Here is a 15,324-nt window from a genome sequence, read left to right on the forward strand (position 1 = left end):
GTTTTACTTCATAGCTTAGTAAAGTTGCACACAGTGTTGGTTATTCATGTATTCCTCTCTGAGAACACGCTGTTCTTTGAGGATGCATTCAAGGACTGGAGCTGTGATAAGTCTGCTTGTATATAAAAGAGGGACTTGCCCAGTTTAAATCAGCTCAACCTGGTGATCTAGTACCCAGGGGTGTTAAGGAGGTGATCCAGCATTTCATTTACTCTGAAAATGTTGAAACAACAGTCATACTAGCACCTCTGTGAGGCTGTTTGGAGGTGCAGTGCATGGATTTATTATTAGATCTGGGTACTGGACCCCAAGATGGCCCAGTTCAGTCCAGTTAGAATTGCTCTACTGCGGCAAAAGTTTCTAGCTTTTCAGTTTACTTCCAGGGTATGCAACCCAAAAAATATGTTTAGTAATGTTTCTCCTGCTGGCCCTGCTTGCAAGTTCCTGCCTGGCTCATAGACGTTACATTGCAATGACATCACAGATTTTAAAACTACTTTTCTTGGCTTGAAGGAAGTTTTACAACACACAAAACCTCCATGGATCAAAAATACAGAGTACAAAGAGTCATAATTGACCTTATTTGCAGTTCAAGTTGTCCTGTTAACACTTTTACAGACGTGTCTTTACATTTGTGACCCCTCACTGCAATACTGCGAGTGGCCACTGGGAAAAATTGAAAGCAAGGCTGAACTACATTTTTGGGTCCCTGGCCGAAACGGACAAGCTTGCGTTAGGTCACCCACCAGCGGGAGTGTTTATTGGTCTGGTGTGGTGCATTGCATTCTGGTAGTTGTAGGTTTACTGCTTCAGCAAAACCAAATGCCATAGCCCTTTTTTTCTGTTTTCTCTGGTCAAGTGGCTCGAATTTTTGTATTTGTATTTTTGTATGGTAAAGTATTTGTGTCTTTCTGCTTCATGGACAGCCCAGTTTTAAAACACCATCTTTTAAAGCAGTGAAATACTTAAATAGTAAAATAGAGTCTAAAGCCATGCAAGCAGCTCTTTGCGGCTATATATAGGTGCAGTTGTGCTTTGAGCATAGTGTTAATACTAGCATGCTGACATGCTTACAATTACAGTGTTAACATGCTAAGGTTAAAGGTGCTGTGCTAAAATTTAACAGGCACTAGGATGGCCTGAATTTTTGACTTTCTCCTGCTTATTTTTTTTTTTACTGGGATTTGATTAGTTGCTTGTGGCTAAGTCTATTGAGAGAGACCTCATCGCTATGAAGCTGGCACTGAGTTTGAGAATGGGAGTTTGCTCACTGTTGACCTTTGAACTGTGAAGTGACAGGTGAAGGCTGCAGAGAGGTTCATGCACTGATGTAATGTAATGTGGCCACCTGCAAAATAATAGTGTGTATTTGTATGCACCTTGAGTATATTTCTGGAGGTATCTGATACATGCAGGTTTGCTGGCATACAGACTGTGTTGTCTGACAGTAAATTAGAGTGTAACCCTGTGTGGCAGATGATGCAGGTGTATCTGTTACCTGGATTGTTGTCCTTGTCACACCACGCTACCGCCCTCTTTTCTTTCAGCCGGGAAGTTTATATTTAATTCATTGGAAACCAAGAGCGTGAAAATAGTCAATGGAGCGCGCCGGCTTTGACCAGGATGTGTCCAGTCGAGACTGTACATACTGGCTTTTAGAGAAACAGAGAGCCTCCAGCTCTTTCCCACTGTCATCACAGTGTGTTCAGTTGGGTTTGGGCTGATTAGAGAGGCTTAAGCACCTGGCAGACAGCACCCTCAGAGCGGGAGAGAATGTCTCTGCATGGCTGTCTGCCTGGCGCTGCAAAACAAGAGAGAGGGGCAAGTTGGGGCAGGGACGGCAGTTGTGTGTGGGGTTTTTGCATCTGTTTGATTCCCATGAAGCAATTCTAGAACAGTCACATCACGTTTGTGGGAGTGTTAATGTGTTCATACGTGTGTGCGTGAGGTTGCAGGGATCTCAAACTGTTGCCTTTTACAGTAAATTTTAACGTTATACCTTCTGAGGCCAACCAACTCGTTTCTCCCTTTCCTTGATCTTTTCTGGCATTCTGCCTGTTCAGTAGATGCTCTTAGAAATGATATAGATCAGAATATATTAACAGCAACTTTACAAAAAATAATCAGTTATCTATCCCTTTGTATCTGCGATATTGAACCTGTCAGTCAGAGCTGTAGGACAGCGAGGTCACTTTCTTAGTATTTTTTATGGGAATTTGGAACCAAGAGGAAGGTTTACATTGTACAATCAAAATAAAATAACCTCTGTGGGTATTTTACAGGCTGATACCAGTATTTCTGCACTGAATAAAGTAAAATTTGGCCCCCTTTTTTTTACAATAAATAAATAAGTAAAATAAGTGAACAGTTCAGCATCTCCACGCTTGAATTTGGTTGTGGGAGTGTCAAGCGGGCTTAAAGGGACAGTTCATCCTAAAATCAAATCATCACCCTGTTTGCTCAAAGTAATCCACAGACATTGTTGTTAGTGGTTTTTACATCAGAACTACTTTCTTTCTACCAAACTAATCCCACCAACTCTTACACCATGGAGAAGGAAGCATGCATCTCTTGCTAGCTCACCCAGCAAACACTGAGCTAGTTAACGTTACAGCTCAGCCGAGAAGGATGCGATTACTGTTTGCATCTCAAGCTGTCACAAGCACGAGCCTCTGGTCTATGAGTAGATCCACGCTCCGTCCTGCGTGGTGATACAGTTTGTGGGTGTAGTTTAGTAGAAAGAAAACATTTCCTACATGTCTATGGCTTATCTTGAGTAACTGGGTCATGATTTCTGGAAAGAGACATCGCTTTTGAGTATTTCAAATGTATTTTTTCAGACCTCATTAAAATAAAATACTACAGAAAATGTAATTAAAAAGTTTACAAAATAGATTAAATATGCTAAAAAGAAAAAAAAAAACATACATTTTAGAGACTTGTCCTAGCCTTGATGAATCAGACTACTGTCGGTCATAAATAAACGCTTCGTCATTAGTCACAGTTTACTAAATGGTAATTGTGAAATTTCTGTGTTCTGGTTTTGAAGCCTGTCTAGAAGATGTTTTTTTTTAAATACATAAAGCAGTAAGTAATTTCTTGTTCTTTGTTTTTAATTTAAACCTAAATTGATTCACAGATCAGTGCTTTTAATTTAAAATGGGTAGTCACAGCTAAAATGTATGAAGTATCACCATGGTTGCATATGATAAACACTCCTCACCGCCGTCTGTGTCACTGGGTGTAATTTGTTTACAGGAGTTGATGACGCAACATATCTCCTTCTGTCTCTGTTTACTGCCAGAGAATCCATAATTTACCAAAACACACTTGTGAACAGATGTTTGCTGAAATGTTCTACTTCAAATCCGTCATTATTTACATGTCATAAAATGTAATCATAATGCCCCCCATGGAGCTGATTTTCTTTTTTAGTGCATTGTTTTTCCTCATTAAAGGCTGAAATCTGCAACTTGAATGAAGCGGTCACGCAGTATCACATCCATTAGATTTAGTCTGTTTATCCAAATCCGAAATGTAAACATCAGTTCGGGTTCATACATAATCGCTACCGGCCTGTTAATACGGCCAGCTTCAGTGACAGATGGTGTCTTTAATATGTCAGTGATTAATATGGACACAATTACAATGTGATCACAGAACCAGTGATAATAGGAGCCCCTCATTAACGTGGGTTTGTGCCCCACCCATTATTCCAGGCCGTTCCAGTCAGTGTGTGTGCTGTCATGGTAACTAGATGAGTGTTGTCCTAGACTGACTTGACCCTACACATACATATCAACTTTCTGTTTACGTCTATAGGTTGAGGACTCCTCTCAGGGAGTGGGTTTAATACAAATACTGTTCTTTTTCTGTTGGTAACACATGCGATTAATTTATTTTTTCTTTGTAAACTGCTTTTGTATTGAGTCACTCAGTATGATCACGACCATGGGAATGTTTTCCATTTGCTCAGATGGCGCACATTCCATGTCATGTCTGCTCCTCACACCAGGAAGCGAACAAAACCCCCTTAGCCACATGAATTTGTCTTAAAGAGAAACAAACAAAAAGAAACAGAAATTAGACTCAAAAACAAGATTGTCCAGATCACAAAATTTGTAACAGTTCCTGATTGACTGAGTTGTTTAAGATCTGTCATCCTCTGTGTTCCTGCTGCTCAGTAACTAATCTAACGTAATGTTGCTGCAAACAATAGGGAACATTTTTCACGTGTGACCATGTGCTGTGGAGCTGCGGGCCTCCTTTTAAACATGTTTTTAATCTTGTTTTAGGAGTAGATTCTTTTAATTCACTTACTCCCCCTTGTGGAAAAACATAAAGTCAGTGGTGGATAAAGTACTTTGAAGCCATTCATGAGTAAAAGTACAGATTTCTTATCAGAAAATGACGTTGGTATAAGTTAAAGTCATTTATTAGAATACTACTTGAGTGAAAGTCTCCAAGTGTCTGATTTTTACAAAATTTTTAATCCAATTGTTTTTATTATATTAAATGCAATTTTACATAAGTATTTTTAGGTACAACTAAATTCTGTTAACAAAAAGCAAACGGTCAGAATTTTGCAGTTTATTTCTTCTTTACATGTACGCCACATTAGAAATGGAGCGTACATTATACTTGAAGAAAAACAAGGACTTTTCTTCACAACTTAAAGGATTTAAAAAACAAAGTCCAGTTTTTCCTTCCCTCCCATTCCTTCATTCACCTCCCCGTCCCCTCTTCCCATCCTGTTTTTGTAGTAAGTAACTAAAATGCTGAGGGGAAATGTAATGGAGCAAAAGTTAAGGTAGTAGTAGTAGTAAAGATACTCCCAAAAATACTTTACACCACTGAATAAAGTTACATGTTTCATAATGAAGTCTGAGGAAGTCAAATTTGCTGTGTTGATAAAGTTCTGCAGTGTAATCTAAAAAAGCAGTGTTATTTATCAACAGTGGGGCTCAAGTGAGAGGGATCTTCACGTGATGCCACCATGCCTCAAAATCCCTGACAACAGCTTTCTCTTCCTTTCAATGTTTACATCTATGATGTCAGTTTGATCAGTGCCCTGACTGACCAATCGGGGTCGAGTGTGCCTGCAGATGGAGGGCAACAGTGGGATGCTGTTGAGCAGCATGTAGGGGAGATGCAGTAGAGAGGGTGACAGGAATTAGGCTGCTGAGGATTAGTGTCTGAGCTCTGATTGTTCATTGGCTGTGGGGACCTTTAATGCTCCGCATGGACCTGAACTGACAACAACAACTCCATCAATAACAGACTGACATCCTCCTGTTATCTTTCAAGAATGCTTTTTAACTGTTCCTTTAGATACTTTTTTCCTCTCTTTCTTTAACACAACTTGGGCATAGTTTTGGATTACTTTACAAGAAACCATGGTAGTTCTTCTGACTAATAACACCAGCTCGAATTTCGACTGCTTTCCAACTCTCTTCAGAAGGAAAGGTGAGTGAAAGCAGCACAACTGTTTGAAAATACAAGAAAACAGACCTGATTAGTTCATGACTCGAACCAATTGCTCCTGCGATGATTGTTTAAGCTTCTCTTCAAGTTTGACCAGAACAGGCTGGATCGGCTGGCTCTCCTATAGGCAGTAAAGTAATTTCAGTGTGGACATTCACTGTCGCTGTGGACCATGAAAACCACTGTCACTTCATATAACTCCCTTCATATATAACATGCTGTGATTTAGTCTCACTTTAGCAAATAATTATTGCTCTAAATAGCAGCAAAAATAGAATAACGAGTAAGAATTTGGCATATATTTAGATAATTGCTTAATGTGAGCAGCCCTAATGCTGTTACAAAAGAGACAGAGGTAAAAATTAGTAGTGAACACTGAGCACATGGCTGCCGAGGCTAATTTCAGCATGGTCTTACAGTGACAGTGCAGACAGTAGAGAACAGTAGGTGGCTAAATGCGGAGCAGATGTCACTGTTACATAAAGGTGTCTTAGCAGGTTGTTAGCCCAGTGATCCCAGACTGTGTCCTGGAAGTGTGAGGACACCACATGAGTTCAATTACATGCCAGTTGGTCAGCAAATGTAAAGCTATCGTAAAACTTTTTTAGCCCTTTTTTCTTACTTGATTTTTTTCAAACAAAAAAATAATTTACATTTGGTTTATGTATAGAAAAAAATGACTAGTCATAATTTGGCAAAATAGATAGATAATAAAATAAATGGTTGGTTGGTTGGTTGGATAGACGGAAAGATAAAAACAAACAACTAAAATGAAAAATAAATAATATAAAATACATTAAAAGAAACAGGTGTCAGATTTGGCCAAATCCATGATTAAATCAGTACAAAACTGTATCACTTTGGTAATCTAAAATTAATAATGCCGATACATTTAAAAACCTGTCTTAACATTGAGTTATTTTTTGCCATTGAGTACTCTTTAATTAACCTGTCTTTGATGTAGGGTGGTTGGCGGTGGTTTGAGCCAAGATTAAGTTTTTTGCGAACAATAAATGGATATGTAGAAAAAAAAAACTTTCCTTTAGCCATGGCTCTTTCAGGGTTTGGTCATATATAACACAATAGGTTTAATGGTAAATCAGTGTTCAAAATGGCCAACATTTCTGTATCCCTTCCCACTATGAGTTTAGTTTTGGATAATATTAAAAAAGTATGTGTGATCTCCATATTTGATACAGCGAGAGGAGTTCCAAAATAGGCCTACATCATTTTTAATTTTCAGTTAAACTCTTTAAACGGAGGGCTATTACGTATGTCCCTCCCTTTTATCAAATGCAAAAATGACAGAAATCCATACAGGGTTTGGACTTTCTAAGTAAAACCACAGCATGACTAAAACAGTATTTAACAGTAGATTTTTTGATGTGATAATCCCTGATTAAAAGTCACTGTCACAGTCACTGGAGTTAAATCCTGCGTGACTGTGAGGAGTTGAGCCATTTTAATTCGCACACACTCATGTAATTAACCCTCCAACATACTTTACTATCTCTATGCCTAAATGCCTCTGACAGACACCTGAATGCTCTCGTCCTGTCCATATGGCCCCCTCATCTACTGTTACTGTAACACAGAGCTTTAACTTGATCCAGACTGATCCCCTCTCCCCTCTTTTACTAATTCAAGCTGTCCCAAAGCGAAATGATGATGACGAGACCCCAGCTCCCCCAGAGCTCCAGGAGAACGTGTTCATCGAGGCCAGCAGGCCCCAGTACCTGGAGAACCTCCACACTGAGGCCCTGGAGGGATTGAAAATGATGCAGCAGGAAGGTACAAAGCACTCCAGTGAGACAGTCTTACATTTGTGCACTAAATTAGAGGTGTGTCATGCCAACATGTTGATAACTGTCTGCATATTGCTCAAGAGGGTGTGCACCAGAGGATATAAACACAGCTAAAGATTTTAAATGTCATAAATCTGCAGAGTCATATGTTACTCTTCTTGCAGAAACCAATAATGGAATGGAGTTCCAGGACAATGAAAGCGCAATCGTAAGTGACACATCACATGCATAATTGCTGGGTTTTTTTTCTTACACTTACAGCAAATAAACCTCTCTGTCCAAGTTACATTATTATTTTTGTTACAAAAAGATTGTGTCTCTTCTTTTGCCAGTCAACAATAGCATCCCACACAGACAGGGAAGATGCAGGGTTTATGACCGACAGCACCATTGCTGATACAACTTCTGTCGTCTCTGTACAATCATCTGTGTCCACAAGATCTTCCCGCTCTGGACTAACCAGGCAAGGTAACCACAAGTATAATACAATATACATCCCAACTTGGTCGTAATACGCTGATGATGCACACACATAAAATGAAAGATTAAAGGAGCAGTGTGTACGATGTTGTGGCATCAAGAGGTGATTATTGCAGATTGCAACCATCTTAAAACTCTCTTGGTTAGAAATTCTTCAGTGTTTGTTGGTCAGAAGGTTTTCACTGGGAGCAGAATTATTCACTGGTCCATTTGGTTTTATTCTCTCTAAAACCAAATGGACCAGGTAATTCAAATTGGTAAAAATAAAACAGTTTAACATTCTAAATCAGTTTCTCTGATGCTGTATGGCTTGTTGGAGATGGGCCACTTGTGCACCACCTGCTAATGTGTGCCCACCTTTTTTCTCTGATAACTTAAGATCTTGATGTACAGGAGGTTTTACAGATTGTATTGACTTTATATTGAATGTTTTCATGCCTCTGTCTGCCTAGCATCAACATTCAGACCCTTAAACTCTGGAGAAAAGTCAGAAAAGAGCAAGAAAAGGAGAAGACACAGAAAGACGGTTGGAGGTATCCCACACCATGTTCAGCGAGAACTTGGTATGCAGTTCATCATTCAAATGTAGAACTGACAGAAGACATCCATATATGAATTACTAGTTTAAATGTTTTTGCTACATTCAGATGTATATTTATATATGATCATGTTAATGTCTTCTCTTCAGAAAATAAATAGATGTAGGATTTCTTTGCATGTCAATTTCCTCAATGATAATATGAACTTCTTCTGTCTTCTCTCAGGCCTGGACAGAGCAGGTTGGACACTGACTCAGAGGTTGGATGAGGAACAGCTTTATAATGGTGAATCTGATGTTAGCCCAACCACTGATGGGCTACAGCCGGCAGCAGAGTCACAAAGGGGAGCTGGTGCCAACCCTCCAGACATCAGTGTCATCCATCCACTCAGCAAAAACCAAATTGAGCAGCTTGCTGATGCTCGTCACAGGGATGACCTGGACCTGCTGCACCGCCTGGGCCCTGACATGTCAGATGGGCAGAGGCCTCATTCCCTGGCCGTTCCCTGGATGACTACTGCCAACAGCGTCCAGCAGGAGCTGCCCAGCCCTGTTATGACCATGTCACCCCAGGCCGCCTACATGTCCAAAATCATTCCCAATGCCGTGTTGCCACCTTCCATTGACGTACTGGAAATCAGCCGTGGAAGGAGTCGCAACAGCGTCCGCACCGTCAGCAAAAGCAGCCTGCTGGTGTCCAGCCCGGCCTCCTCCCGTGCTTCCTCCAGAACCTCCAATATCACCTCCGTTTCCCGCCAAAACCCTTCCAATATGTCCGACAGCTCTTGTTGGAGCAATTCCGAGTCCTCGGAGACCTTGGTATCTGACTCCTCGACCATCTCCAGGAGCAGCACCCCTAGGCAGAAGAGGTCGCAGAATGGGGACGCCACTGCTAAAGAGGACAAAATCAGTGTTCAAGGTGGCAAGGTCATTATTAAGGGAGACGAGGTTAAGAAAGAGGGGCAGTTTGGGCGTAGCCTCTCTGTCATGAAGGCAAAGAGGGCTCCTCCACCTCCGAGCCGCTCCTATTCCCTTCACAATAAGATGAAACGACGATCACGTGATCTGGCGGAGGTCAGAGTCAACTCAAGGGAATCTTCTCTCCATAACATTGCAGCCTCTGGTGAGGAAAATGAGAAAAACAAATCTGGATCCTCTCCGATGCCCTCCAGACCCATAGACAGCCCTGGATACAATGCAGACACCAGCTCTCTGGACGACTCTGCAGGTTCTGTGTCGTTCAGTCCCATCAGATCCCAGCTGCAGGCACAAAAGGCAGAGGATGCTGCAAAGGTTGAGGTTGATGCTTTACAAGGGAAGAAGAAAACACTTCAGGAGAATAAGCTAAGCAAAACAGTATCTCCGTCCAGTGGCTACTCCAGCCAAGATGCTTCTAAGCAGTCCCACAGCTCATCTCCGAGGCACAAGAGAGGCATCTTTGCAAAGCTTCAAAGGTTATTTCCAGGGTCCACCCCTGCTGCTTCAACTGCGTCCTCTCTCACCCAGCAACAGGATCTCAAACCTGATACCACAGTTGATACTGTCAGCCCTTCTGTCAGGGCCCTGAGAGAACTCTTCAACATCCCTCCACATCCTAAAATCCACGCACCTCCACCCCCTCCTCCAGAGGTATGGGCTCACAGCAGGCGGTCTGTTGAGCTGCTGCTGGGACCCCCGGTACCTGATAATCTTCAGGCCATCATAAAGAAGAATCCTAAGGACAGGAGACAACAGAGGCAGTCTCCGTCTGCATCTACAGAGAGCTCTGTGAAGAGCTTGGTGGTAGAAAGAAAGCAAAAGAATCCGGTTGTAACAGTGGAGTCTGTTAATGGATCCCTACATGTACAGGAGACAAAGAAAGTTCAAGAAAGTGCAGAGACACACAAAGAGAATGATGATCGACTGGCTGAGCAGAATGTTGATTTGAAAGGAAATAGCAGCGTTGAGAAAGTAAGAGTAAGTGACATTATAAATGGGATGTTAGTGAAGGCTGTAGAAAAACGCGAAGGACGGCTTGCAGCAAGAGAAATAGAAGCCAAAAAGGCATCCACACAAGCTACAGGGGTCAACATGGATACGATACCCGCCATTTCATTAGCACGCATTCCGCCATCTCCCTCTCCTCCTCCGGCACACCATCCTCCCCAACCACCTGCCAAACAGATCACACCTGTATCCCCCGAGTCGTCCTGGCCTCCACCACCTCCACCAATGGCACAAGTGGGTCTGAGAGGGCCCGATGAGATGGACTTCCCTCTTCCACCTCCCCCAATGTTTGGGGAGGTAGGGTTAGTCATACCTGTCCAGGTGCCTACAGAGAGATTGATTTCTGGTGGCGACTCCTCTTGTACGTCTAATATATCAGTGGTGAAAACAGAATGTGTTCAGGTGACTGCAGAGGCTGAACAGAAGCCAAGTGCATCCAAGGAGATTGTACCTCAGCCTTTGATTATCCCCCCGCCTCCACCATATTCAGCTCCACCTCCACCACTTAAAGCGGTCTCCCCTCCTACAACTAGAAAGGTCTCCCCTCTACCGCCAATTCAGGAGGTTTCTCTTCCACCACCACCACTTAAGGAGATTTCTCCTCCACCACCACCACTTAAGGAGATTTCTACTCCACCACCACCACCACCACTTAAGGAGGTTTCTCCTCCACCACCACCACCACTTAAGGAGGTTTTGCCTACACCACCACCTCATGAGGTTTCTCCTCCGCCACAGTTCAAGGAAATTTCTCCCTCCACACCACCTAAAGAAGTCTCTCCACCACCACCAAAGGAAGTTTCTCCTCCATCGCCACCTAAGGAGACTTCTTGTCCACCACCTAAAGAAATCTCTGCACCACCAAAAGAGGTTTCTCGCCCTCAGTCACCTGAGAAGGTCTCTCTTCCTGCTGCACCTAATGATGTGTCTCCTGTTAGGCCCGAAGAGTCCACTCCTCCTCTTGTTCAAGAAGCCCCCCCTCCACTCATCAAAGATGTCTCTGTCACAATGGTCACAGTGGTGTCTCCTCCACAAGTTAAGGACGTCTCCCCTCCACTGGTTGTTGAGGTCACCCCTCTGCCTCCTAAAGAGGTCTCCACTGAGGAAGTTTCTCCTCCATCTTCTGAAGACAATTCCCCTGAAGAGGTGACACCTATCAGCAAGCTCGCTCCACCAGAAAGTATTCCACCTCCACCGCCACTTCTGTCACAACCAAATTCATCAGCGCAGGAAACTAATCTTCCACAAGTGAGCATCCTATACAAGTCTGAACCAATCCCAGGTTCATCTAACAGTATTCTTACTCCCCCTCAGAGTATTCCCCCTCTGCCTCCCATACAGCTTCTCCACCAACATCAGGTTGTACCCACAAATAATGGTCTTGAAACCCAAGAGGCCTCTCCCCCACCAACTTCTGAAGTTCCTGTCGCACCAGCTCTTGAAAACTCTTTGCCAGAAAAGGCTCAAGAACCTGCTCCCCCTCCACCTGTAAACATTCCTTTGCCTCCACCTTTACCTGCGCAGGGTCTTGCCAGCATTAAGGAGCAGCCTCGTCCTGTAAGCACAGAAAAGCAAACCCCAGAGGTGACATCTGCCCCTGTTGTACAGGAGGGATCCACTCCCATTGTCACCCCCACCCTCCTGCAGATGGTGAAGCTGCGGTCAGTCAACAGCAGCCCTGAGCCTCCTAAAGCTCAGGAGCCACCAGAAGCTGAGGTCACGATGAGGAAGCAGCAGCCCACTAATCCGGTCCCAACCTCATCTACCAGTGGTGAGGCGCCTCAGAAGCCCATCAGAAGGTCTCTGATCATCATCTCTCCACCATCCACTTCTCCACCACCTGCTTCTCCTCCCTCCACCTCTCCACCTGCTATAGTTACTGCACAACCAGCTCTGCCCAAGTCCCACTCTGTTTTGGTTCTACCTGCATCTTCATCCACAGTTGTCTCCCCTACTAAAAAGTCTCCCCCCGCCATGACCGCCTCTCCCTCCATGAACCTCCAGGAGGCCATCCGCCTGAGGACAGCAGCCAGATCAAAAGATGGCACTGCATCTCGCCTCAGCTTGCACTCACCAACATCACCAGTAGACCTCCGAAAGTCCCCCTCCCCCTCCCCCTCCCCCCCCAACACAGCAAGCTTGAGCTTCTCAAAGAGCAACAAGAGGGTGGTGATTGATACCAAGCCGGTGCCTGAGACGACTGTACAGAAGAAGCTTGAGGTTTCGTCTGTAGCAAAGGTGGTGAATGAAGCTGAGTCAGTGAAGAAGGGAGTCAAGGTGCCACCACCTGTTGCGAAGAAACCCAAATCAAAGGGCAAAGAGATTGAAAGCAGTGAAGGGATGGCACAAACTGCAGGACAGGAAGCACTGCAAGAGAGCATCAAGAGTAAGAGAGATTTTTAACTAACCAGAGATAAAACTCATCAGAATTAAACTGGAAATATCACACTGTTGGTTGTGTGAGGCTGTACTGTGGCACAGCATTCCTTTGAGCTAAGTAATACTGTCAGCATACTAAATTGCTCAAAACACGCCATACAATTTTGACCATAATTATGAGCAATCAAGTTAGAAAAACAGTTCACATCAGCTTCCAAACTGAATCCCAAGTCAATATTAACAATATTATCATGAATAGAACCAATTCAACCAAGGGTGTAGGTTTTGTTTCAAATACGGGGTGGGGGTGGGGTTCCATATTAGCTATTTTAGGCTACTTTAAATGAAGTGACAACGAGGTTAGCATCGGTGTTAATTATTATGGAATAATAGGAACACACTTAAGGGGGCTTAACGAAAGATTTTCTTGTTTTTCCGTTTTCCCAACATTGCATGAATGCAGTGGGTTTCACCTCGGTTCACCTTGTCCACCAATTACTTTAGCTTGTTAGCACACTAACTAGCTAATAAACACTAAACAGCAAGTATGTCATAAACGAAAGTACTGGCAGTGGTGGGCGAAATATTCAGATCTTTTACTTAAGTAAATATTGTAATACTGCAGTGTAAAAATAATCTGTTAAACGTAAAAGTCCTGCAATTAAAGTAAAAATGAAAAATGTATTAGCATCAAAACATAAGCCTACTGAAAGTGCAAAAGAAAAGGGATTTGTTGTGCACATTTGCCCAACTCAGTATTGTATATAGGCTATATTATCTCATTTAATTGTAATTATTGATGCATTAACGTGCTCATCACTTTTATATTGCAGCTGGTAAAGGTGGATCTATTTTAAATGTATCTATGTACATCTGGGTGGCTAAACCTAAAAGAATATAGTATATCCTTTTTGCAAATTTAGATTATTTATACAAAATATAAATTAACTAAGTAACTACAACTTTAAAATGAATGCAGTAAAGGAAAAAGTACCATATTAGGATATGTCTGAAATTTGGTGGAGTTGAAGTAGAAAGTAGCATAAAATGGAATTACTTGAGTACAGATACCTCAAATTTTTAGTTAAGCACAATAGTTGAGTAAATATACTTAGTTTCACTCCACCACTGAAAGGACAAATTAAAGGGTCATTAAAGTGATGCAGTTCATTCTTAAGCAGACATGAATGTGGAGAATTTTTATGGCAATTCATCAACTAGTGAGATATTTCAGTCTGGACTCACCAACCCACACTGCTGCTAGCATGGCTAAAAATCCAATCAGTTTTAATTACCACTTTTCTGCACTCCATTAAACTAACTCTGACTATTTTTTTCTAACTTCAGATGCTGCAGAGAAAACAAATGGGACAGCAGGTACTGTTGAAGGAGGAGGGACGCCATCAGCATGATCGTAAAGACTGAAGGAGACCTGGGAAGGACTTAACCAATAACACTGAATTTGCTGGAAGTTGGTCTTTGTGTCTGAGACAAGAAACTGGATTTGGAAAGATGAGATGCTTATTTCAAAGATTGCGTTTGGATAAGTTGTGTATTTTAAAGAAAATCCTTTAACTTTAATGTTAATGGTGTGGGTCTTAATTTTCTCATGTACTCATTTTGGAGTTTTGTAAGAGTGAATACAACATATTTTCTTTTGCCTGTGGGTCTTCTGAGCTTTACCATTGCTAGAGACGGGAACATATCGCCCTCTAGTGTCAAACATTGATTGTACCACTTACGTCCTGCTGAATCAGAGCTTTAGTCAGTACTCGTGTCAATGGGACTTTTGGGCGCTCATCTGTAAATATAGCTTGATTTTGTACATTTAACACATCCAAGAATGATGGATCTGTACTACAGAGTTCTGTATTTACTCCAAAAACTTTTCCACACCAATTATATTTGTTAAAAAATTATATTAATTATCTTAAGTTATTTTTCCTGTTTTCACGTTCAGAGAGTCTCTACAGACACAATGTCTACTTTGCAGTGCTGTGTTACACCCAAATATCCTTTAAATCAAGTTTGTTTGTGTAGCTCTTAATCATCTCCAAATTTACATCCTTCTCAAAAATCCCATGTCCTTTTATGATTCATAGCTCTCTAAGTGCAACCATTCATGTCACAAACAAATGAGCTCATATGTTATTTCAGAGCACATTTTCTGCTGCGTTTAGTTAGTGTGTTACTATTCAAGCAGTGGGATATATCTGTGTTGGACTATAATATATTTCAAGCTGGTTTCAGACACTGTAATGTAATAAATCATTTATAATGGAAAGAATAAAGATTTATGGACAGATCAAACTCACATTGACCGAAGCATCCATCAAAATTTCCTGTTAGTCTGATGTTGCATTTTAATATGTAAGCCTTTTCTTTTTGAGACAAAAATCTGTATAATACAAACAAGTCAATAATTTGAAACTCTTGACATTCCCCATGTTTTTGACATATGCAAATGGATTATGAAAATTGACATTCCTTGATTAATTTATGTCAGCTACTATTGGCATTGATAATGTTGATGATGGATAAAATCTTCACATCTAAGGTTACAGTATTGTCTACCATACACTTTGAAAAGCCCATGTAAAGACTTCCTGTTTGGTACTGGAGAGAACTGTTGGCATGAGCCAAGACTAAAAT

General features: G+C 41.9%; 1 protein-coding gene across 4 annotated transcripts in view; it reads left to right on the forward strand.

Annotated features, from left to right (window-relative positions):
* The window catches only part of LOC121953247 (uncharacterized), a 36,830-nt gene extending 21,844 nt beyond the window's left edge, over positions 1–14,986 (forward strand). For 3 of the 4 annotated variants that reach the window (XM_042500227.2, XM_042500229.2, XM_042500228.2), the window contains exons 3-8: positions 7,132–7,275; positions 7,454–7,497; positions 7,622–7,757; positions 8,222–8,332; positions 8,534–12,679; positions 14,020–14,986. In XM_042500227.2, coding sequence (XP_042356161.2) covers positions 7,132–7,275; positions 7,454–7,497; positions 7,622–7,757; positions 8,222–8,332; positions 8,534–12,679; positions 14,020–14,084 — 4,646 coding nt within the window. In that variant the 3' untranslated portion in view covers positions 14,085–14,986. Of the gene's footprint in view, positions 1–4,406; positions 5,467–7,131; positions 7,276–7,453; positions 7,498–7,621; positions 7,758–8,221; positions 8,333–8,533; positions 12,680–14,019 lie in introns of those variants that run through there. The other variant, XM_088087303.1, reaches the window with a different exon arrangement.
* Positions 14,987–15,324: the final 338 nt, after the last annotated feature.

Source organism: Plectropomus leopardus, chromosome 14, assembly GCF_026936395.1.
Source record: "Plectropomus leopardus strain MGB_pleo_1.0 chromosome 14, ASM2693639v1, whole genome shotgun sequence".
Classification (NCBI taxonomy): Eukaryota; Metazoa; Chordata; class Actinopteri; order Perciformes; family Serranidae; genus Plectropomus; species Plectropomus leopardus.